The sequence below is a fragment of the Talpa europaea genome, assembly GCF_964194135.1.
Source record: "Talpa europaea genome assembly, chromosome: 9".
Classification (NCBI taxonomy): domain Eukaryota; kingdom Metazoa; phylum Chordata; class Mammalia; order Eulipotyphla; family Talpidae; genus Talpa; species Talpa europaea.
The window spans coordinates 82,344,867-82,371,331 of record NC_140076.1 but is presented as its reverse complement, the minus strand read 5'-3'; the positions used below and the strand labels follow the sequence as shown (position 1 = coordinate 82,371,331).

General features: G+C 43.6%; 2 protein-coding genes across 2 annotated transcripts in view; one reads left to right on the top strand and one right to left on the bottom strand.

Moving 5' to 3' along the window:
* SGCD (sarcoglycan delta) overlaps window positions 1–26,465 on the bottom strand; it is a gene marked incomplete at both ends in the record, with an annotated part of 352,865 nt that overhangs the window by 260,792 nt on the left and 65,608 nt on the right. The window lies entirely within an intron of this gene.
* Window positions 19,924–20,364, top strand: LOC311177645 (large ribosomal subunit protein uL22-like; the record flags this gene model as incomplete). The annotated part of the gene is made up of 1 exon (XM_084243829.1): window positions 19,924–20,364. One exon carries the CDS (start codon window positions 19,924–19,926, stop codon window positions 20,362–20,364), a length of 441 nt encoding a protein of 146 aa, XP_084099955.1.

Below are 26,465 nucleotides of genomic sequence, written 5' to 3'. Positions count from 1 at the left end.
GACTTCTTCCACAGGGTTATCATTACAGGGCTATAATTACGCCCATTAGATGGCAGGGACCACAAAGGTGAGCAATTTGATTTTTCCTCCCCCCTGCCTATCTGAAAGGTGATGACTTTTGTCATCATTCTACATTTTGTCTCATCCTTACAGCAAATAAATACACTTCAAGAAAAAGTCTATCATAGAACCATTCTGACATTAATGCTCTCATTTCACCTGCAAGATGGAAGGTCAAGTTCTATATGTCTATGGCTTGGGCTGAATATAGTCATTTTGATCAAAATACCTAAGAAAAAGTCAACACTGGAAACTAAAACACTTTAGTGTGTGATACACACACGCCCTCTAACACAATCAAAATTGAGCTCTCTGCCACCTCTTGATGGAGCCCCAGAAGATCCATCTAAAACCCTCAGGTTTGGCGGCATCACAGACAAGGGATGGAAACCAGCACAGTTTCTAGGGTAACCTTTGCGTGGAGGCTCTCAGCAGCAAAGGCGAACCATCAGTTTGTGTTCCATGGAGTCCTGTTTACAGTCTGCAGGCGCATTTCACTGGCCCATTATGAAGAACACTAATGCTCTCAATTACACCTAAATTAAGATAAAGCAGTAACCTAGTTACTGTAAAAGTGGTTTTATTTATAGACAGCAATTTAATCTTTAATATGCAACCACCATCTGTAAAACTACTTAGCCCCATCTATCCCATTTATGTCTTTATTATCCTCTTGTAAAAACACACGGAGCATTCTTGGATGGAGATGCAAAATGAGTTCTTTCTGTGACACTTTTTTAAACTTAAAAATGTTGATGTAATTACAGTGGATAGATACATTTTTGCACAAAGTGCTCTTCATCCATTATATACTATAATGAAATTAACCACAGTCTCCCTAGAAAGGAGCCTGATTTCTGACAGCTAAAGAGGAAGACTGTCTCCCTGTTCTGATAGGAGCATTTGTTTGGGTGGCAGACAAGTCTGGAAGAGGGGGTGCCAGAGGAGGCGGCACAGGGAGATTCCCAGGCTCAGGACTGGCAACCTTTTCAACTAAATCACCTCTCAGAAGAAAGCCCACCTCTGAGCACAGGGGCCCAGCTGCATTCCTTCAGCAGCTTTGCTGGAGGCCCAGCTTTGAAAGAGCAAACTGTCTCCAGTGTCAGAGCCCATCTGGAAACCTCACCAGCTTCTAAGCTCAGCATTTCACCAGTGTCTGTCTGTTTATCCCAAAGGATAGAAATGCTATTTTCTAAGCAGGGTTCCTGGACTCTTGAGGGGCTATACAGGCCTGACAGAGTCATTCCTTTAGAGATGAGTAGTTGGCAGCTGGAAGGAAAAATGGGGGAGGGGAGAGAGGGAGGGGGAAAGGAAGAAAGAAAAAGAGAGACTTGTAAACCTGGAGGGACATTCAAAATAAGCACGTTTACCTATTTTGTCAGTCTAATGTTTAATATGTAGAAATCTCAATGAATGGAGATCTTTGATTAGAATGATGAGATTTTTGCAGCTAAGAACCTGCAAAGATGACCTAATTGTGGCTTATCTTTCAGTTAGGGTGGCTGCCCTTTCACTTGCTTTGGCCAAGGCCAATGGAATCCACCAATCACATGGCCCCAGCCTTGGTGGTCCATTCCACTCTGGCACAGGGGATGGAATCTAAAAGGCATAGCAGTCAAATCACCCCTTGCATTTATCCTGCAGAAGTGAAGCCCAGAGGAGTTGAGCAACTCTCAGTGATGTGGTGTGTTAGTGCTGCCGACTGGAATGGTTTCCTAGTCCTGAGGTCTTTACGTGCGCGAGAGTGTTATTCATACCCAATCAGCAGGGCCCATGATGGGAAAAATACAAGCCCGCAAACCAAACTGCAAAGAGATGACCACAAGTTCAGCTTTTAATCAGCACAATCTTCTAACACTTAGTCCCCGATAATGGGGAGAGAGGCTCATGCAGTGACACCCCACCTGCATTGTGCACTGCTGTGGCCATGGGAATAGCCATCCATTCCCACCCAGAATTTAGCCAGGCATTCTCCCAAGGGTCTGTGAAATTGCTCTTGTTCTTTGCAATATTCATTTTAAATGTGGGCATATATTAAAAGCAAACAGAGCGCAAGAAGGCAGAAGAGAGGGCAACAGGCATGAAAATATACATCCTCTGTAAAATAGAACTTCTCACTCTTTGGCTCCATCCCTACTACCAATCCCTTCAAAAATGTCAACTACAATCTGAGATCCTTTTCTCTTTTTCCTTTTTAATCTATCCTGTTATAACATAAGCCTCATAAGGGCAGGGACATTCTCTGTCCTATTCTCTATCACATCTCCATGCTCTGCATGGTACCTGATAAGTGAGGAAGATGATTATTAACTTAAAGAAGGAATACAATTCAGAGCAGTTATAGCTGAAGGTGAAGGGGTTTTCCCGAGATCAACAATTGGGGAATAAGGGCTTATGAAGCCAAATTACAAATGATAGTTACAAAGACACCTGAATAACTGAAGGAAATTCTCATACCATCTCTTGGAAAGAGAAACTGCATCTATACTGGGGCTTGAAATATATTCTTGTACCTTTGAGTTTTATCCTGCGCTTCCATAAAGAGCCTTGTTGCCAATGAAATATGAAATGATGTTTTTGAATTTTTTTTTGATCAAAAAAGATAAACTCATGTAATTTGCAGCAACATGGATGGAGCTGGAAGGGATCATGCTCAGCAATATAAGCCAGAAGAAAAAGAAAAATACCGGATGGTCTCACTCATAGCAGGAATTTAGAAAACCTAAATAAGGGACCAGAAAAAAAGACTAATTATGATAAAGTAAAAATCAAAATCAACAAGCAACTATAAACCAGAGACACACTACAGGGGGAGCGGAGAAGGGAGTAGGATCAAAACAAGGGGGGTGGGAATTGTATGAGGACTATAAACAAGATGAAAATGCATACATTGTGCAAAAATGAAAAATGATGTAAAAAATACATAAAATTAAAAACAAAAGTTGAGTAAAAAAAAAGAAATAAATGAAATGATGTAACAATGAACAAAATAATTTTTCACTCCAATTAACCCAATGTAGAGTTAAGAAAACTGACTTCCAGATGTGTGGGGACATTTGAAAGGTGCAGAGGTAGGGAACTGAGGTTGCAAACTGGGCGGTACATTCCACCCTAATGCACTCCACTCTGGTAGGCAGACTCTTAGGGTTAAGACTGGCTTTTAAGTCCTTGCTTCCTTTAAGTCTCAGTCTCATCTGCAGAATACACTTCGTTGATCTGATTGTATTTCATTAGCTCAGAGAATACAGAACAACAAAGCATGCTTTCTTAGAAGAATCACTCAATCACTGTTCTCCCCAAAAAACAATCCTGTTGCCACATTCTGAGCTCAATCAATTTTATTCCTTCCTGCTGAACTCTGTAAAACTATTCCTGCCACCAAGAAAGTGCACCATTATTGGGGACCCAGGAGGACTGCTGGATTTAGAAGCTACCAGCTCTCACACACAACCTGCTGCTCCCCACCTGGAGAAGGAGCTCACCCACCTGGAGAAGGAGCTCGTCTCCAAGTTAGGTGAGTGGCCTTGTGACAGTGCACAGACACACGCCTCTCCTTCCATCCAAATCAGCCATTTCTCACTTGGGTGACTGCGCAAAAATTTACGTATTAGCAGCTTACAGAGAGAGCACAGAATTAAACCCTAAGGCGTGATAATGTCCTACTCATCAATTGCAGGGAGCAGAGGTCAGGAAACAGCCTTGGCTGAATTCTACACATTTCCAGGGGAACTTTCCCTGCACTCACACAGGTGACCAATAGGCCTCTCATTATCAAAACCCACAGGGAAAGACACAGCCACGCTTGCTAGCAAATACAGGAGGTTTATCTGTGCAATCATATTTCCAGGAGTCACACTCAAAATGTAGAACTGTTGCCCAGAACTGCTGCATGTGGGAATAAGCATGCATTTCAATGGGGTGCCCTAAGTTCTGATGAGTAAAGAATAAAGTAATAATTAATAAAATAGCTGTCACATTTGTCAAGCACACACTATGGATGACAAGCTGTATTGAGCTATTGACAAAATGTCCTCCTAAAGGAACATTGTATCATTTTCCCTTTACAGAAGAAGGAAACTAAGAGAGGTTCTTTAACTTGCTCAAGGACACACAGTTAGCAAGTAAGTGATGGATACACACTCAGGTTTGTTTGCCTCTGAAGCTGTGCCTATGACAAGCGTGCCCCACTTGTTACATGTTCATCTTGTGCTGCTCAGTGTTTTTCTATGTTCAGAGGTATTCAGTGATGTGAAATGTGAAGGATGGTGCTGCAAGGCTGCTCCCACAAACCAGTCTAGACCCATCCTATGGTAGGGGTGAAGTCACAGGAAGAAAGTTTCAATTTTATAATTTATTTATTTTTTTTAAGATTTATTTATTTATTTCTACAAGCACGTGGGCAAGGGACAGTCAGAAGTGCGGGAGAGTGAGAGAATTCACCAGAGCCAGCGTGGGGAACAGAACAGGAAGACTGACAAAGTACACTACTGAGGGGTGCAGCGGGAGAGGCCAGAGAAGTGTGCGTGCCATGTGGGACCCTTCCCAGTGGCCGGGGATCAAACTGGTGCTGCAGAGGCTGCGGGCAGCTTCGCAGCTCGGCACTCAACCACTGCGCCACCAGGGGAGGCCCACAATTTTTTTAGGATATGTTTCACAGCTGCAAGAAGCCCATTAAAATACTGATGGATCTTAGATGTTATGCCAAAAGCACAAACAACAAAAGAAAAATAGAATCCATGAACTGCACTTGCCAAATTCACATCACTGTGCTTCAAGGATACCTTCAACAGAGTGAAAGACTGTTCAGAGGGTGGGAGGGAGTACTGGCACATCACAAGTCCAGAGTACAGCAAGGACTCTTACAACATAGGAGTAGAAGGGCAATCTGATTTTTCAAAAGGGTTGGGGTGAGGAAAGTATTTGAAAAGATTTCCTTCCCAAGAAGATATATCCAATGGTGAACCCACATGCAAAACAATCTTTGACATTAGAATTTGGGATGTGCAAATCAAAACCACAATGAGATAGCACCACTCACTCATGGAAAGCAATAATATAAGATGAATAATGGATGTTGGTGAAAATGTGGAGAAATTGGAACCCTTTGGCATGGCTGGTGGGAATGCAAATTGGCACAGCCACTGTGCAACAGACTTTGGCAGTAACTTAAGATGTCAAACCTAGAGTTACACTATGATTAAACAATCTGCTCTATACTTAAGAGAACTGAAAACATCTGCCCACTCAAGAAAAAACAAACAAACAAATCATTCATAGCAGCATTATTCCTAATAGCCAAAAGGTGGAAAAAATCCACTTGTCCATCAACTTATAAATAAACAAAAGATGCCATTAGCCATGAGAAGGGATGTTTTCCAGCTATAAAAAGAAATGAAGTGCTGACACATGTTACAACAAGGGCACTGTAACAGATACAAGAGGGTACATATTACAGAATTCCACTGAGAAAGGTAAATTCAGAAATAGAGGTAGGTGCATTGGTGGTTACCAGGGGATGGAGGAATAAGGAGTGACTAGTGGGTGTGGGCTTTCCTTTTTAGGGTGATGAGAATGTTTTGGAATTACATAGAGATGGCATTTGCCCATTTTAAATATACTAAATGCCACTGAATTGTTCATTTAAAAATTGTTATTGAGGTAACATCGGTTTACAATGCTGCATAAGATTTAGGGGATTAAGTTTACACCTCTTCTGAGGTTGGCGACCACACCCCACCCATCACCAAAGCACCCACAGTCCTTTACCACAGACCACTGGTGCCACCCCCATGTAGGTCCCCTCTCCTCTCCCTTTCCCCTCATTCTGCAGTCATATCACTAGGACTTGTTTGGTTTAGGTTTGTCTTTTTCTTGGTTTTGTTATTCTATATTCCACATACGAGTGAAATCATCAGGCATTTGTCCGTCTCCTTCTGACTTATTTCCCTGAGCATCATTCCCCTTCAGGTTCACTGATGATGTTTGTTGCAAATGGTAAGAGTTCATCTTTTTTATTTTATAGCTGAGTAGTGTTCCATTATGTGGCTATATCACATCTTTGCATGAATTGTTTACTTTTCAGGACTTCCTTTTAGGTTATTTGAATATCTCTATTTTTTCTTTAATAGAGGCATGTTATTTATTTATTTGTTTGTTTGTTTGTTTGTTTTGTTTATACAAGCACTGGGTATAGTCAGAAGCACAGGAGGGTGAGAGAATTCACCAGAGCCAGAGCGGGGAGCAGAGCAGGCAGAAGGACCGAAGTACCCTGCCGAGGGGAGCAGCGGGCGGCAGGAGAGGTCTGCACACCATGTGGGACCCTCCTCCGGTGGCAGGGGAGCAGCGAGGGATCGAACCATCACCGCAGAGGCGGCGGGCAGCCTCACAACCCAGCACTCAACAGCTGCGCCATCGGGGAGGCCCATTGAATATCTCTATTTATAGAAAAAACAACAGATCACTTCTTAGGATGGATCTCCTATGTATTCTAGGCCCCAAAAGATTGATCAGAAGGTATAAGAGGCAAATCTTAATCATTTCCAGGTTTGTTTGTTTATGTGTTTATGTATTTGTTTAGTGCAGTCTGTATAACCAGGCAAGATCTCCAGTAAGGATACAAATATACAGGATTCCTGGCTAATTAAGTGCAGCATCCTGCACAGTGAGCTCTTATTTTAATCAAAATCTTACTATGCAAAGCTTTTCAACAGTTCATGCCAAACAGCTAAAAAGCAGGGACTAGAGAAACTCACACATGCAGGCTCATTGGGGATGTAGTATCTATTAGCCCCACAAGATGGGAATCTGTTCTTGGTGGTTAAAGTTTCTGGTTCATTTCATGCATGAAGCAAAGGTACACACATAATACAGACACAAACATAAAGCAAATGTGTACCTGTGTGTAACTATGGTATTCACATGGCACAGTGAGGGAGATGGTTATTAAAAAAAAAAAAAAAAAGTCCTAAGAGACTCCCAAGAGGGGAATGAGTGAAGAAAGGATTCTGAAATACTGTCCCACATACAGAAAGCAAGCCAGGAACCACCCACTTCTCTTGAGAAAAGGGCTAGTTTCCCCAAGGAAGAATCTTCCAGGAAATAAACTTTATTTAGCACTCAGGTGGCTATCCAGTGTCTGAATAAGGAGGGTTAGTGAGAATGCGGACGGACTGGGACTCTGACATGGCTGATGGGACAGTCACTGTGTAAAGACTTTGGTAATACCTCAAGATATCAAGTCTAGAGTTACCAAATGAAAAGTCTTTGCCTGGTTAAGGGCACATGTGCACAGCTGTTCCCTGGCTATAAGACAGGGGCAACTCATCACCTCTCTGAACATGAGTTTCCTCAAAGAGAACTGACCTCACTGGGCTGCTGTATAACATGAACTTCAATCTCAAGGTACTTGGAAGAGTGTTGCAACTTTTCATGCAGGTCAGCTGCTGCTGTTCTTCCTTTTCACCTCCTGAGGGTGGGGAGCCCCATGGCTGATAGTAGGGACCATGGACACAGATTGTTTGGTTGAGATTTTAATGTGACTTGGACAAATTCCTTAACAAATCTGATCTTCCAGGCCTCTTCATTGAAGATTAAGTTAAAGAATCAATTCCAGAAAAGCTTCAGCAGTGCCTGCCTCCTACAGTGGACTTGGTCACTGAGAGCTGATATTGTTGGCATGATTGCTGTGACAGTGATGATTCCCATTTGTCTGCTTGGCTGGCATTGTTATACTTGGTGACATAAGGGGTACAAGAGATGTTTTAAAATGGAAAAAGTAGAACACAAATTGGTGAGGGCTCCCCAAGAGAAAAGAGAAGGAGAAAGGAGAGGGAGGGTATAAAATGATGACTTGCCAAAAAATGCAGTGAAGGTCCCATGACCGCCTCATGGATGGAACTTGGAGAACTCAGCAGGGCTGGGGTAGTGGTGGAGAGCTTCTGGGGGAGAGGAGAGAGTTGGGGTAAACCTGCCTTTCTATTATTTTGCTACAGACTCCATGCTACTGTGCATTGAAATCATTTTTTGAAAGAGATCTTTCCATATTAACTTCCCTTCAACCTCCCTCCCTTGATGTAAATTGCCCACCTGAAAACATAGAAAATGGAGCCAAAGTCCACCTCACAGATAATGGGTCCTTAGGCTGTGGAGATGCCAGTGAAGCTAGAGCATATGGTGAGAACCGCAGGGAAGGAGGGGGTAATTCCTGCAGCAGGTTATTCCAAAAAGCCTCCTTTGAGAGGCCAACTCACAGCTTGTCCTGAACACTACATTAACTCAGTTATGGTTTCTAAAAATGCTCAATTTCCTACTGTCCCTAAATCTGACAAATATGCTCTTCTAATTCAGAACCCTTGTGGAGATCCTTCAACTCTCAATCAAGCAAGGTGCCACTTCCAGCCTACAAATCCAGCCTCCCAATGCATTGCCTTGGCTGCACACTCAGACAAAAGCCTTCAGTCCCTTTACATGCCATTATCTTTAGGCAACTGGGAATTCTCCTAGATGTTCTGCTCCAAACCCAGTAAATGGGCAGCTGCAATGATTTGGAGGGCTCATCAAATATCCCTTTCTAATGGGGTCAAAGTGCTGATTGCAAAACTGTCATTTACAAAATTAAAATGCATATCTATCTATCTATCTATAAAAGCACACAATACATACATGCACACACTTATACACATACATGTATACATATGCCCATACAAGAGAAATATACATGCACACACATACATAGCTGTACACATACATACACATGGATGTGTGCTTTGTACACAATGTAATACATAGACAGTGCATGCATGGACATATGTATGTGTACACATACATTCATATTGATACATATCTATCGATATGTATCGATATATATACCACATCTTAAAAATTCACTAGCAGCTATTTCTTCTCTGGTCCAGAGTTAAACATCTAGCCATCATATTGGGATCCCCTTTTATTGCTAAATAAATATCAATCCATTCCATCTGTTACAAGGACTTGGTTTTCTCAAAAAATACATAAAATTTAGATGCTAATGTTGGTATTGTTTAATCACAGCAATAGGACAATCTTTAAATACTATAAAATTTGCCAGACATACAAGGAAACTTTAATTTCACTCTCAGCAACCTTTGTGCCATCTGTCATTCCTTAAAAATAACCCAATAGCTCTAGGCAAGATATTAACAGAGAAGACATATCAAACCTGTTTGGTCAGAGATAAAACTGCAGAAGAACTAAGATGCCATTAGGATGGGTACCTTATTTATTCTCATCTATGTTAGACCACAAACATTTCTTTAAAATGATTATGAAGACTCTCCTTTGGGGTATAATGGGAGGATCACAGGATCCCACTAAAACAATTAGGGAGTTTTATTTCAAAACATGATCCAAGTCACTGAGTCTATAAAAGGACTTATAGGGTGTAAGGATGGTATCTGCAATTAGTATTTTTTTTTTTGATTCATCCATCTATGCATACAAGAGCTAGAGCACAGGACAGAGATGCGGAGGGAAGAGAGGATCCATCAGAGACAGAGTGGGGAACAGAACAGGCAGACTGATCGAAATACACTGCTGAGGGGAGCAGCAGGCGAGTCAGGAGAGGTCTGCTTCACCATGTGGTTTCTCCCTGGCCGGCCGGAGATCAAACTCGAGCTGCAGAGGCTGCGGACCACTTCATAGTGTGGTGCCCAACCCCCCACGCCACCAGGGAGGACTACAATAATATTTTAAATAAACTTTTAATATAAAATGCATTATGTAAATAATGTATAAAATAACTATTGAAAATGCATGTTAGGAAGACATCAAGCCCAACATTCCATGAGTTTTACTTTCCAGGATGGAGCCAGTTTGTTTTTTTTAAAGATTCATTCATTCATTCACACAGGCCAGATGTGTAGGAGGGTGAGAGGATTCACCAGAGACAGAGCAGGCAACAGAACAGGCAGACAACCAAAATATACTGCTGAGGGGAACAGAGGGCGAGACAGGAAAGATCTGCCGTGCCATGTTGGTATCTCCCTGGCCGGCCAGCCAGGATCAAACCCGCGCTGCAAAGGCTGCAGAAAGCTCCACAACACTGTATTCAATCGCCTGCACCTCCAGGGAGGCCCAGGAGCCAGTTTTTGGGTTTTTTTTCCCCCAAAGATTTATTTATTTATTTATACAAGCACTGGGGACAGTCAGAAGCGTGGGAGGGTAAGAGAATTCACCAGAGCCAGAGCGGGAAACAGAACAGGCAGACTGACGAAATACACTGCTGAGGGGAGCAGCGGACGCGACAGGAGAGGTCTGTCGCGCCATGTGGGACCCTCACCAGTGGCCCGGGATCAAACTGGCACTGCAGAGGCTGCAGGCAGCTTCACAGCCCAGTGTTCAACCACTGTGCTACCAGGGGAGGCCCTGGAGCCAGTTTTTAACAGTTTATTAAATGTGACATGTTTGAAGTTCCACTACAGCACCAAGGGTAATGCCTGAATGGATGAATAAAATTCAGGACAGGGGACTGTATTAACCTCTTCTCAGCCAGGAGGAGCTCCAATTACATGAGGCTGGACTTCTCTGCTGTATGGGACAACTCATCAGGACCCTAACATTCTGATGAGAAACTCCATGTACTGGACTGTTCAGTGCTAAGGAATGGTCTCCAGGGGACTGATTATCTGGGAACTACCAAGAGTTGGATTTATTTTTGTCTTTATAAAATGGGAGAGAGCTTGGACCTTTCCTTGGAAGGGGTGACAGCAAGAATAGCTAGGTGAACCAGGAGGTGGGGTTCTAGGTAACAGGAAGGGCCACAGCCTCATCTGAATGCAGAGGTTCTGTGTGAGTACTGGGACGTGGACAAGCTTCTGCACCCCCACCCTGCGTCTCAGCTACAGTGGTAAATGAGAGGCTCCTGCACAACTCTAACTTTCCAATTTGATTACTCGTAAGCTTCTGCAGCATCTCAGGTAAGAAATGAGATCCTGTACAGGCAATGCTATACATTAAAGTCATGTTCTTATGATCTTATTACTGATTTCTTAAGAACAGAATTCATTTATTCAAGCATTAACTCAGTCAACAAATGCACTACTTCATTTGTGTGTCTATTCTTCAGAGAGCTGGAAAGATAGCAGGATATTTTCAGACCTCAGAGTGTATAAGAAGCACCTAGGAAATTTGTAAAATTTACTTTATACTTCCTTCCCCCCTGATTAAGTCTGGGGAATAACCAACACAATTGAATTTAAAAAAATTAAATTGAATTATTTTTACTGTTGTTGGTTTACAACACTTAGGGGTACTGGCTCACAGCTCTTCAGATGTATGTCACCTCACACACTTCCTAAACACCCATAGTCCATTGGGACCCTCCGCCTTCTGCTCCCCCCCTCCCACACCCTGCCCTTCTGGTAGCCTGTATTCCACAACTTAGACCATTGGGTTGTGGGCTGTGCCTGCACCATCTTTTGAGGAAGCGTGGTCCAGTGAGAGGGGCAGGTAGCTAAGCCAGCTACTTCCAATCTGAGCAAGGACAGACTTGGTAGGTGTAGGCTGACGACCCCAGGCTCCCTACTTGGTGTGGAGGCAAGGAATGGTTCCTGAGAGGAAAGAACAGTCAAACAAGTACTGAAAGATGTACAGATGGTCACCAGCTCAAGAAGAGGATGAAAAGCAATTATTGTGTACAGAAAATAGCTTAGACAAACACTTGGAGTCAAGAGGCATCCTGCCAAGCCAGATCGTTCTCCAAAGGCCTAAATTGAATAAGTTCCCCTACCTTAAGCTCCTCTTCAGAAGTATTTTTAGGGGCCTCCCTGATGGTGCAGAGGTTAAGTCTCAGAGCTATCACCAGAATGGCCTGAGTTCAATCCCCGGACAGGGAACTAACCCACATGACATAGCAGACCTCTCCTGTCTCACCAGCTTCTCCCCTCAGCAGTATATTTCAGTATATCCACCAGTTCTGCTCCCCACTCTGTCTCTATTGAATCCTCTCACCTCCTGCACCTCTGGCCTACACCCAAATTCCTCTATGCAAGAATAAATAAATAGATCTATAAAAATAAAATATTGGTAGGATTAATAAATGGGGGGATAAAAATAAATTAATATATCAAGTGGTCAATAACTCACAGACATTAGCATACTTGAACTCTGGTGACATTTGCTGGCAAGAAGCTACAGAATTAAAGAAACTCCATGTCTCTACATCCCTTGCCAAGGAGATATTCAACAGAACATACAGAAAATAATTTTAGTACTTGGCATAGCAAGAGCTGATATCTAAATAGACTTGTTGCTTCTAGTCTTTCACATGTATCATCCCAGGCTCAAAATAAACCATGAAATTCTCTTTGTCTATTATACAGATTTTTCATTTTCTTCATGATTACAAGTATGGCTGGATCATAATCTTTAGTGATCTGTGTCTCTATGTAAGAAAAGTCTGAGGATATTCTCAGCCTTAATGACAATAGGGGGAAATCCCCTTTGCAATACTTAATTCACAAGTTACATTTCATTAATGACATGGGAGTCATGTGCCGAAGGCAGAAATGAGAATGCGCTATGCTGTGTGACCTGCACAAGTGGCATAACCTGTCTGTGCCTCATTTGTCTTCTTATAAAAAGAATGGCATGAATAAGGTAAGTCTGAGAACTGTTCCTCTTCTGACATTCTCTGAATCAAAGCAGCGCATTTCTAGAGGAATTAATTAATCCCCTAGGGATGAAATGAGATAAGCAGTTGCTTTTTATACTACATGACTCTGCAGAGTCTCTCTCTACAGGAATTGGAGCTGCAGAAAAAGACCACGTGACACGCCATTGCCTACCCAGCCTGTTTTCTAACCCATGCAGTAAATTGAGGGATGATTTTGCGAAGCCAAGATGACTTCCGTGGCAGCTATAATTTTACCTCCTCAATGACTAAGCCAATTTTCTCCTCCAGCTCTCTTACACACCTTTAATGAATACATGTTTCTTTGATTAAATTAACATTTTTGTCTACCTAATTAGCCCGAAAAACCTATGCTGAACTGATCTGGTAGTGACTTCATTACCGTTCATCGGCGCGTGTTTGCGACCCATCACTGTCAGTCCCATCCCCTAATGATTAGGGGAACATTACGTTTGGGTAATTTGGCTTTCCTGGCCTTCACTGCATTCCCACGGATGAGCCAATCCCCACCCGGCATCGACCCTGCTTGACAGTGACAGATGTTTTAATCACAGGGTTTCAGTCATTAATGTCCATCAGCATTGCTAGCCAGGTTTGCAGCAAATACCTTGATTCACAACCAAAACTAATTAAATACTATCTTTGTAATTGCCTTATAGAGTTACCCTGCCCTAAGTGGGCCAATGTGACAAGAGCTGAAAAGTAAAGCCTTAAATGAGGTGGAGATTGAGGGAGTCCTGGGCTGGTTGCACTGCATTTCCCGTCCACATGCTTAATAAATGGTGAGTGTGTGGGGAGCTATCCATCCCCTCCAAATGCAATGGTCAGAAAAGTACGTCTTAGTTTTGTTTGTTACTCTACCACCCCAGTTTTGGACACGTTGCCTTCTTAGGTCTATGATGTTTCCACAAGATTCTTTTGTGTACAAGCAGGGTTGAGAAGAGGCTGAGGAGCAGCATCTTCATTCTCCATGCACTGGCCCTTCTTCTGGTATCAGTCACTGGAGACCGCCAGGTCCCACACTGCCTTCCCAAGGGGCCCTGATGGTATTGGCTCCATCCTGAGTTACAAGGGTGGCAAGTGACTTGGGCATAGACAGTAATCACTGGGCTTTCCAGGTAGCACAGATCTGCTGATGGTGCAGATGTTAGCCAGCGGAGGCCAGACACAGGCAATGAAACTTGATACTGGGAATCTCATTTGAGCTATGAAATCTTTCTATCTCTCCATCTTTCCCATCTTTCCAAAGGCATTTCCCACTCTGAGTAAGGTGAAAGACTGCTGTCGCCATCTTAAAACCACAAAGGGAGGAGATGCTTTTGCAAAAAGTGGCTTCTAGGAGCCCAAACACTGGATGGGAGGACCAACCTGTAGAGACATGGATTCACCCTTTCATCCAGCTGCCCGCTGCATAGACTGAAATTTTCACATCAAATCCCCTGGAATTTTCACATCATGCCCTGATAAAAGACCTGCCTGCCAAAAGACACACACCCACTAAAGGAGTGATAACTACTTAGAGTAGTTGTACATTTGTTGTCCTCTATGACTTCCAAATGATGCTGTCCAGTTAGGAGGGAAGAAACTGTTAATCTCATTTTACTTTATTTTACTTTACTTTATTTTATATTAAAGACTTATTTTTATTTAGGCATACAAGAACTTGGGTGTAGGCCAGAGATATGGGAGAGATGATCCACCAGACACAGAGTGGGGAGCAGAACAGGCAGATTGACTGAAATACACAGCTGAGGGGAGCATCAGGTGAGACAGGAGAGGTCTGCTGCGACACATGGGTCACCTCCCTGGCTGGGGATTGAACTCATACCACAGTGGCTGCCAATAGCTTGATAGTGCTGAGACTTTAACCCCTGCGCCACCAGGGAGGCCCCTATTAATCCCATTTTAGATTGAGGCACAAAGACGGGGCCTGGCCAATGCAGCCAGTGCTGAGATGAACTAGTTTCCAGGTCGGCCCACCACCAACTTGGGCCTTTGTTCTCCTGCTTAGTTTGTGGTCACTTGCTTCCCCAACCTGGTTCTTCTATATCAGTACTGGATACGGCATGGGCTTTGGCACCTGCCTTGTTTCAGTGCCTGCTCCATGTATTTGTTAGCTGTCAATTGGCAAGCATAACATTTGTAAACATTAATATTGTATCGATAATGGAAGTAAAGCCTGAACTCACTGCATTCAAGAATGATGAGAGTCATTCTATCTCGACCACAGAAAACTTCAGAGAAGAGATACTATTCATTGTCTACATTGATTCCAAACTAAGAATGAACTATGCAACTTTATATTTGTTGTAATAAAAGTTCCAGCTTCTGTGATCTGTATTTCAAGATACACATTACAGAAGTCGCTTAAGGAAAGTGTCCCTTACCAGGACACTAGTAATGGCCCCTCCCTGGATTCATGTCAACTTAATTACTTAAGGTTCTTCCCAGAAACGGTTTCCAAAATAAGGAACTAACAGGGCAAGCTATTTTCAGTTAAGATCAAATCTTGGGTCTCCTTACTAGGACAAGCCTAAATAACTGGCAGGGACATTTTTTGAAGGTGGTTTTAAAAAGAGAGAGTGTCTGCTAATGACACTTTCTTTTTAGCTCTGTGACTGGGGGCAGGTTACTTAACTTCTCTAAGCCTCAGTTTACTCATGTAAACAGAGAACGTTGTCCTTGGCTTTACCACGTGTGCACTGATGGATGCTGAACATACACATGCAGGAAAGAGTTTCCATGGTGGCTGGACTCTTTTCCCTTCCAGCTCTAGATGGCTTCAAGGAACTGGATTTTGGCGAGATCCCTAAGCATTCCCAGAATTGATAAGAATGAATCACTATTCCTTAACTGGACAAAGAATAGGGCTCATGCTAATGATCTGCTTTCCTTCTGGAACTTTGGCACATGCCAGGCATCAGCTGTCCACATAACGGGCCCTGCACACTGTGTCTCTAATGCACTTCTCCTTCTGAGAACACTGTGCAGGTATGATCACAGCTCTGGGCTAGGACAGTCAGGTGCACCTCGGGCAACTCCACCAACAAGGACTCTGGAAGCTTGTGTCTGGTTCCCCTGGACTTGACACCAAGCACCTTTTACCTGGCTGAGTGTGCTTAGAAACCTTTTCTGAAATAAATTGTAGACTATAAGCTGAGGATGGTCTATCCTCCTAGAGAGTGACCGATGAGGAGGTTGTCGTGGGAACAGCTGCACTCATAGCAGGTAGCACAGAAATATGCAAGAGACAGAAGGCTTTATCACCATCGTGCTCTGGACACATGGGTGTTCTTGTTCTGAAATTGCAGGCACCAGCAAACTTAATGTAGAGAGACTGAGAATCTAGAATGCTGTCTGATTTCAGCTTTTGTGTGGTGGGAATGTGGGAACAGCATAGATCTCAATCAATCCCCATACCTGTCTAGAGGGTTGACTATATGAGAATTGTGATAATTGTGCTCTTTGTGGTGAATTAGATACATTGGTGCTTATCACGGGGAGAATACAAAAGTAAAGTGTGTTGAGGGACATCTTTGACCAACATGTAGCTGCAAAGGAGTTAGGAATAAGCCGTCATAGGCTGAGCAAAAAGGGTAAGAGGAAAAATCAAATGCAGCATAACAGCAACCCTTAAAAAATTAAAGACTTGTGCAGAGGAAACAATAAGCATATTTTAAGAACACCTGCAATGAAAAGACACTTTATAAGTACATTGGAATGACTTTCTATGGAAGCAGAAGGGGTGAGAAAATGAAAGAAAGATTAAATACAAACTTAAATGGAGAGTCAGCCTTGTCCAGGTCCATGATGAGAACCTGATGAGAACAGAGCATGATTCACTCAACCTTCCGCAGCTAGAATCCAAAGCCCATCCATCTCCTACACTAATGAAAACAGAAATAATCCTATTACATCAGGTACCAGGGACACGCTGTTCACATGTCACCTTATTTTACACTCCCAACTCTACGAGGTAGGTCCTGTTTATACCCACAGCTTACAGAGGAGGCAGCCAAGGTGGGAAACAGGAAAGCGGCTGCTGGCTTCTCAAAGCTCACAGACTGTAAGGCATGGGCCCAGCTTGGGACAGAAGCAAGGAGTTAAAACAAGGTATTGGGGTTCAGCCTATGCCTATATGGCCACCGGGTCGTGGGTCTATCCTGCAGGACGTCTTTCTTTCTCCCTTCCTGGGCTTAGCATCTGCTAAGTGCCAGGCACTCTCTGGGAAGACAGAGAGAACACCTTTGCAATCCAAATCTTGACCTTCAGAGACGCAATGAGGGGAGATGCTGGGCAGGCCTGTACTCGCAGGCACCCGGGGCTCTAGGTGACGTGCATGGGTGCCAATTCAATAGTTCCCATTTCAGTGGCTCCTGGAACCCTGTGAGAAGGAGCCTCCTGTGCTTTTGCTCAGATCCTTCCTTGCTAATTTTGTGTCTGAATAAATGATCAGCTTGTGAGTGAACACTGCGGTCTCCCATTCATCACAACCATGGTTGTCTGGTCTCCACTTGCACACAGTTCTCCCAGCAATGCACAGGGGGACCTATTAGCCTCACTTTCCACCCATGGTTCTCAACTGGGACAAGAGGGCATTTTCCTCAAAGGGACATTTGACAGTGTATGGAGAGACTGTGGCGGCTGCAGTTAGGTGGCAGTTAGGTGCTACCAGCATCTAGTGGGGTGGACCCTACAAGGCACAGGCCATCCCTACAACAAAGAAATACCCCAAATTTCAATAATGTTGCCATTGGAAGAGTCTGCTTTATAGCTAAGGAACTGAAGAAAGCATACATTCTGGCACTCATGCATTCAGACACTGGGGAAAGTGTTCACCGTGCACCTGGATATCAAGGATCCAGCTGCATATTCTTCATTTCCAGTGAATCCCCTTCCTTTTCAAATGTGGTTTCCTTTAAAAGTCTGCTGCCCTCAATTATATGCGAATGCAAGGTAGGAAAAGCAAGAGGATCCCTGGGCAATCTCCTGCTCAAACACAGGCTTTATTTTGATGTCTGAGAAAGAGGAACCAGAAAAACTAGAGATTTGGTTAGTGAGGAAGAGTGTTTTGACAGGAATGGGATGGGAGGTGGGTTCCATATTCAGGATATGAACTGCAATATTGTCTTGGACATGGTGTCACTGTCTTTCATGGCTGGATTTTTATTTTGATTTAGCCTCCTGCAAACAGTCTTCCCCTTCCCTCCAAGTGAGCAATTCCAAGACCTCACAAAGCAACTGGAATGGGAAAGAGAGACCCAATGATCAGATCATGATCTGAACTATCCACCCCAGTGAATGGGTGATGCCTTTAACTTTCTGACCTTCATGGGAAAGCACATTAGTGAGGCTCTGATAAAACACTTTGAGCCAGTGGGTGTCTCCACAGGCTAATGTGGGCTCCTGGGCCAGCATCACAGGAGGGTGTACTCACCTCTGTAACTTCCAGAGGGCACTCATTGCCTCACAAGCACTAGGGCTGTGGAAAGAGCCTCCCTGGGTATCAGCATTTATTCTGAAAGCAGTGCCTAATCAGAAAACTTTGTAAAGGTACTCAGGAGTAAGTGAAGGGATTTCTGGGTTCTTAAGTGCCATCCGTGATTTCTTGATGGTCCACAAGCAGACACCTCAAGTGAGACTAACAGCTCACATTGACTTAAGGGCTTTGTCATAGCCAACACTACGGAAATGGGTACACACACTATTCCCTTCCCCAGCCATGTCTTCCTGCTGCATCTCTGCTGAAGATGATGCAGGGGAAGGTCAAATTGCACCTGGAGCTGAGCATCTGTTGTTACAGGAGCAGCCCTGTTCACCTATGTCTGTAAAGTTCATTGTCCTTTGCCAAGAAAGTAACAATGTAAAACAAAGACAACTCAATTGATCATCATGGAAACACCATGAACAATAGCCACAGCAGACTGGCCCCGCCCCTGTGGAAAAGAGCATGTAGGTTTCTCAAAATATTCAAGACAAATCTAGGGCATGACTCAGCAATTCCACTCCTCAGTATTTGCCCAGGGAATGCAAAACACCAATTGGAAGGGATATATGCACTCTTAGATTCATTGCAGACTTATTTACAACAATCAAGCTATGGAAACAACCTAATTCTCAAGGACAAAGGAGTAGATAAAGAAGATGTTACAGAATGGAATTCTACTCAACTATAAAAATAGATGAAATCTCTCAATTTGTGGCTGGAACATGGATGGAACTGGAAGGGATGATGCTAAGTGAAATAAGTCAGAAGAAGAACAAGTATGGAATGATCTGACTCATATGTGGATATAGAGAAACATAACAAAGAAACTTGAAAAAACTAAATCAAAATAAACCCTAAAAAACTAACTGCAGAATAGAGGCTACAACAAGGGAAAACTGGCGAGAAAAGGCTGGGGGCACAATGGACCATGGTGGAGGATTATGGGGGTTTTGGTGGTGGGTGTGGGAAAATACATTTAAAGAGTGGTGAGCCTGTTCCCCCCAAATCATAAATGAAATTGTAAACCAACGATACCTCAATAAAAAATGATGCACAGGGACTCCCTGGTGACACAAGGGGTTAAGCATCGCACTATGAAGCAATCTGCAGCCTCTGCAGCAAGAGTTCCATCCCTGGCCAGCCAGAGAGCAACCCACATGGCAAAGCGGACCTCTCCTGTCTTGCCCGCTGCTGCCCTCAGCAGTGTATTTCAGTCAGTCTGCCTGTTCTGTTCCCCACTCTGTCTCTGGTGACTCCTCTCATCCCTCACATCTCTGGCTGTACCCCAGCTCTTATATGCATAAATAAATAAATCTTTGAGAAAAAAAAAAAAAGATGCACCAAAAAAGCAGTAATAAAGTTAGTTTGACAACAAATACCAGAGTTGCTCTAAACAAGCTGGATATGGGGGACTGCTGTGGATTGGAGATAAGGCCTCCAGCATTATTTGAACCCCAAATAAGAGAGAGGCTCAAAACCTCACGGTAAAGCAGACCCTGCAGAAAAGTTGAGCCAGACTTTCTGGAAGGGTTTTGGCCAAAAGACCTCTCACAAGACCTCTTCCCGTAGGCGGCCTTGGTGGTCTCTGAAAACGGTTCGCTACTCACTTGACCCAGAAAACCCTACAAAGTCATGCAAATCAAGAGGTTCAAATCTCCATGTTCATTTTAAGAACGCTTGTGAAACTGCCCAGACCATCAAGGGTATGCATATCCAAAAAGCCACCAAGTCTCTGAAGGATGTCACTCTACAGAAGCAGTGCGTGCCATTCCGTCGTTACAATGGTGGCGTTGGCAGGTGTGCCCAGGCCAAACAGTGGGGTTGGACACAAGGTCGGTGGCCCAAAAAGAGTGCTGAATTTTTACTGCACATGCTTAAAAATGCAGAGAGTAATGCCGAACTTAAGGATTTAGATGTAGATTCTCTGGTCATTGAGCACATCCAGGTGAACAAAGCCCCTAAGATGCGTCACAGAACTTACAGAGCTCATGGTTGGATTAACCCATACATGAGCTCCCCCTGCCACATTGAGATGATCCTTACTGAAAAAGAGCAGATTGTTCCTAAACCAGAAGAGGAAGTGGCACAGAAGAAAAAAATATCACAGAAGAAACTGAAGAAACAAAAACTTATGGCAAGGGAATAAGGTCTACGTAAAATAAAAGGAAGCAAAAGTAAAAGCAAAATGTTGGTTGTCTTTTCATTAGTAAACATATTTCAAGTGTCTTCAAAGGAAAAAAAAAAGACCTCTCACAAGAAAAGATATTTAAATGTAAAGCAATTTGTGCTGTCAGCTAGTCTGGTCAACTAAGTTACACATACCCTTTTCCTTGACCATAGCCCCTTGCTGGTGAAAACCTGGGGAAGGAGGTTTGGAACATGACCAGCACGCAGAGTGGGGCTGAAGGAGTTTATAGTGAAAAGATCTATAAAGTGTATGACTATAGTGAAATCAAGAATCTAGAGCTGGAATGCAAGAGAATATAACTAAGTCTCATTCCTGAAAAATTCTAGAAGATACCAAAGAGGGGTGCTAAATTGTTCACTGAGCATAAAAAGTTTGAATGTATTTGATTTAAATCTCGAAGGGATAATTACCACTGCAGATTCCTGGAATACAATAATATTACTTGTAGTCAAGCCTTGTTGGACAGAAAGTTTCTTAAGGACAGGGTATGGCCTGATTCATGTGGTTTGGTGAATTTACCGACATCTCCAATGATCTATGTTGGTGCCAGGCAGATAGTAGAGGTTCACTGCATATTTATACATAGATGAAAACATTTCTTTACCTACAGCACTGCTTCTAGTTAATGGAGGAAGAAACAAATGCTAACCTGAGATCAGCAGAGTCTCCAAGGTCAAGAAGTTTGCAGGCTTGGGCATCCCTGGTGGTGCAAGGGGTTAAGACTCAAACTATGAGGCTGTCCACAGCCTCTGCAGCAGGAGTTCGATCCCCGACCAGGGAGATACCCGCATGGCACAGCAGACCTCTCCTGACTTGCCCGCTGCTCCCCTCATTTCAGTCAGTCTGCCTGTTCTACTCCCCACTCTGTCTCTGGTGACTTTTCTCACTGCCCCCCACACCTCTGGCCTATACCCCAGTTTTTGCATGCATAAATAAATAGATCTTTAAACAAACAAACAAAAAGAAGTTTGCAGACTTAGGTCAGGATGTGCATCCCAGCTGCCAGTGGGTGCTCTTCCTCACAGCCTCAGGCTTCTGCATCCTGGCAGTTAAGAAGCTTTAAGAGAGATGGCCTGGTAGAGGAACCCTGCATGCAAGAAATCCTGGAGGCTGGGTTATCAGCTCCTCATTGATCACTGATAAACAAGCCCATTTCAGCCTAAACCCTTTGTCCTTTCTTTGTGCTTTATAGAATAGTTTTCTGTAGGGTCTCCTTGGAACCATCTGAAGTTGTCATTCTTTGTGTTGGTTTTCTTTTTTATTATTATTTTTAGGCTCTGCTGAAATACGTATTTGATTTAGGAGAAATAACAGGTTTGAAAGAAAGACATGGCAACACTCAAACATCTCAGGTGCCTGTTTGCAGACACGGGGTAGAGCTGCCTTGACAGGCCCAGTTTAGACCCTGAAGGCAGTCGATGTCTGTTGGCTACAAGCGAATCATAAACACTTTGAAGCGTGGATCACTGAGAGATGGTCCTTTCTTAGCCATCACCACAAAATGGCCCTTTGCCTTGTCAACACCTGGGAGGATGCACCCAGTGTCAGAGTGGGAAGAAGCTGGCATCTCTAGGAGATAGGACGGGAGCTGGCAGCTAATTGTCTTGCCAATTACACAGCTTAAAGACTCTCTCTAAGAAGCCCTGATAGAGAGAGACCACATTGATAGCTCTTTTGCGCAAAAACCCAAACATTGTTGCCCCGGCATGTGGAGAAGAGGCAAAAACGTTTCTTTGTAAAGTAGAAATTGAAATTAGAATCTGCTTCAGCTGAGATGCATTTTTATGTAAATGGCCTAGAAATATCAGGCCAAACAGTTCACAGTCCTGTGAAATCCACACAAAATTAGTAACTTGCATTATCTGGCACATTATAGAACATTCTTTGGATATTTTTGAAGCTCCTAATGGTATGGGTTTAGCATAAAAGCCCCATGAACAAATCTCATTCAGTACTTTGCTTTGCTCATGTTTCCCCTTCAAAATGACATCTCTCATATTTATGACATCCTGAACATTTTCAGTAAAGTCACCTATTAGGACTTTTAAAAATCTAACTCCTGCCCAAGATTAGAGTCACATCCTGACATACCTCGTCCTGGTGTACTAGAGTTCTCGAAGAGAATCTGCTGGTCTTGACTCACTGGCAAGAACAATCAATGCCCCTGTTAGTGGCCAGGTCAGAAACATGACCTTCCCCTGGATGGAGAAGGTTGACAGGCTTATCCACAGAAGAGTTGATAACTCCTTTGTTTTTTTTAAGCTTTATTTATTTATTTATACAAGCACTGGGTACAGTCAGAAGAGCAGGAGGGTGAGAGAATTCATCAGTGACAGAGCGGGAAACAGAACAGGCAGACCGATGAAATACACTGCTGAGGGGAGCAGTGAGTAAGCGCAGCAAGAGAGGTCTGTGCGCCATGTGGGACCCTCACCCGGCAGCCAGGGACCTAACAGCGCTGCAGAGGCTGCAGGTAGCTTCGCAGCCCAGCGTCCAACTGCTGCGCCACAGGGGAGGCCCAGAGTTGATAACTCTTGTAACATAACCCTTTTGTCTGTTCTAGGGCTACTACAAAATTCTGGGGAAGGAAAAGCTTCCAAAGCAGCCTGTGATCATCAAGGCCAAATTCTTCAGTAGAAGAGCTGAGGAGGGGCCTCCTCCATGGCACAGTGGTTGAGCGCTGGGCTGCGAAGCTGCTCACAGACTCTGCTGCACTGGTTCGATTCCCGGCCTCTGGTGAGGGTCCCACATGGCATGACAGACCTCTCCTGCCGCGCCCGCTGCTCCCCTCAACAGTGTACTTCATCAGTCTGCCTGTTCTGCTCCCCGCTCTGGCTCTGGTGAATTCTCTCACCCTCCAGCACTTGTGACTGTACTCAGTGCTTGTATAAACAAATAAATCTAACAAAAAAAAGAAGAGTTGAGGAGAAGATTAAGGGTGTGGGAGGGGCCTGTGTCCTGATAGCTTTGAAGCCACTTGGAGGAAGATTCATTAAATGCAATGAGTGCTTTCTCAAAAACAAACAAACAAACAAAAAAACTAATTCCTTCCAAACCCTAGTGATGGGTCCAGCAATGCTCTGGACTCAAACTGAAGTGGGGTATAAAGAAAAAAAAAATGACAAAAAAACTTGAGTAAATATTTCTGCAACACTCTCACGGGAAGAGGTTGAGAAAGCCAAAGCAAGCAACACCAGGGCCAAGAGACAGTCCCTGACATTAGGGAGGGGGAGAGGCTGAAGCAGAGGGTGGGACACAGCCATGGCACAGGAGCCCCATTATCTTAACAGAACTGAGAACCCTGCTGTCCACTGGGTCAGAGTTACCTTGGTTGAGGATAGTGATAAGGAGCCTAAGGAGCAGCGTGCAAGTTATTCTTGGAACACACTCACAGGTACACACACTCATCTTGGCAACTACCACTGAGGGACATGGAGGGACATGCTGTTTTGTAACCATGGACACAGGCCAAGGTCTTAGTCCAGACACATGTTTCAAAAGTGTTTCAGGAAATGATCAAAAACATGGATCAAGATAGACCTAGGTTTCCCCATGTCCACTACTAGAACCAGTATGAATTGCCAATGACAACCACTAATTTCCAACTCCTGTGCTCTTTATCGACCAGCCAGGCACCAACCCACCAGCACCTTGAACTTCTTGATTTCCAGCAACTAGAGGAACCACTTAATTGTATTCTTAGACTGATCCATGACAGCAGCCAGATGCCATTCTGAGGGGTATATTCCTTTTCCACACACATTAGCAACCTGACCCTAAAAAATGGAAATGATAGAGGTGTGGGCATGAAGATAAAGGTGCAAAAGCTAGCTCACCAGAGAACACCATCCCTGAACTTCCTTCCCTCTGTGGCTATGCTCCTGGGGACAGATGGCTGTCATTGGCTGTGTGGCAAAAGGGAGTTATATGGTCTGGGACCATGCCATTCATTACTGTCAACAAACTTGTCTTCTTTGGGCTCAGATAAATACATCTTTCACTATTTAAGGATCCAGTCACTGAGATGGTTGCTTTCATTTTTATCCAATCCCCAAGCAGAAGAGCCTCCACATGGAACTAGGCACTCAGATGCCTATACAACTTCCTGATGGTCAGATCATGAATCAGAAATAAGTCTGTATTTTGGGGGCAGCTGGAAAAACAACAGAGATAGGCTTCTTACATGTAGTAATCTACCGAAGTAGGTGAATTAGGTGAATTCCATTCTGAAGCACCAACGTTGCCATTAACTCAGGAGCCATTTGGGAACGCAGGGCCAAGACAAAGGAAGGTCTCGTTCTGAATGGGACAGAGTGGTAACACAGATGGAAATGCCACATGCACACAGTCCAACAGGGTACTCCAGGGAACGGTCTCTTCCAGGTGGGGCTCCAGGGAAAGCTGGATATAATCTACCTATACTATCGACTACAAGAGATCTTAGGTTGGAGATAATCACATGTGCTTTGTTTTTGGATGTCCACATTTAACTACTTTTCATTTGGGGATATCCCTCATTTACGTGTTGGGGTAAGGTTTTTGTTCCCTCCAAAAGATATAAGGGCAAATCTTTGTCAGTTTAAATGACTGAATGGCTGCAGGTGATGCTGGTGCAGGGGGCGTGTCCTCCCCCACAGTGATGCTCAGGGTGACTTTGCACTCTAAGGCTGTTGGAGTCACCTAGGATTCTGTCCTGTCACCAAACCAGGTCTTCCTTCCCTCATGGATCTGTGATCCCCGATATCCTTCTGATCAGTATCACAGTCAATTTATGATTTTTGCAACTGCAGATATCCTAATGGGTGATGAAGCTGGAACTCTAAAGAACATTTCCTCTGAAAGCACAGTCACAGCCATCACTTCGCTGAGCTCTGCGATGATATCAGAAGATGACATTGGCCAGCGACAATCAATAAAATCTAACATGAGTCTTCTTTCATTTTTGATACTCAGTTTATCCATCTGAAAACCTGGGTATAATGTTTAGGCTGGATGATTACTCAGTCTATGAGTATACAATCTTGTTTGACCCTCACACCTGCCTTTTATGTTGACAAGTGAAAGGACAGAATTCCCCAAGCCTCTCTTGAATGGGTCCACCAATTCCAAGCTCCTCCGAGGGCAGAGACTGGAAAAATTTCTAATGCCTGTGGACTAACTGTGACAAAGGATTAGGCAAGAAAGCATATTATGTAATTGACAACTGAGCTCTAGACCAATAATAGTTGAATTTCTAACCATGCACTACTATTGTGCTCCCATTCGCATGCTAAAACTCCCATGCCCCATGTGATTGTACTAGAAATAGGGTATTTAAGGAGGTGATTGAAGTGAGATGAAGCTATAATGTGCAGACTTGAGCCAAGAGAGATGGTGACCTTATAAGAAATGGGAAGAAAGATCCAATCTCCCTGTTCCCTAGCCCCTATCCTTTCACATGAGGGCGCAGTGAGAAGGTTGCCTACTGCAAGCCAGAGAGTCCTCCCCCACCCCAAATCCTGCTGAACCTAGATCTTGGACTCCCTGTCTCCAAAATAGGAGAGAATGCATCTGGTAATATTTTGTAATGGCAGTCCAAGCAGACTAAGACAATATTCTCCAAAAGTGCTTGCAAATAGTAAGCAAACTTGAACTAGTTCATTTGTTTTCCCCATTTCCATGTGAGTTATTCTTGTCATCATTATCCCAAAATATTTGTAAAATGTTTTGTATTTTCAAATGCTCACAGTCATTATTAATCACTAGCATATGGTCCTGGACTAGGGTGCTTGGGACTTTATCTCCAAAAGTCAAACAGGGATGGGAATAAACAGGAGGCATTTTGAACAAGGGTAAGAAGAGAGAAATGGAGAACATTCCTTGGGGAATGAGTTGAAGTAATTCAATAGAAACATTTGAACATTACTGCATTATCAATGGGCAATGTGTTGTGCAAACAGTTTTCTCAAATAGTTTTCTGCTTAAAATGAGTTTTTAAAAAAGCATAGTTCTCTCCTGCCCTTTCTTCTATTTCCTGCCACTATGAAATCATTTTCCAAGCAAAGAAAATCTAAGAACAT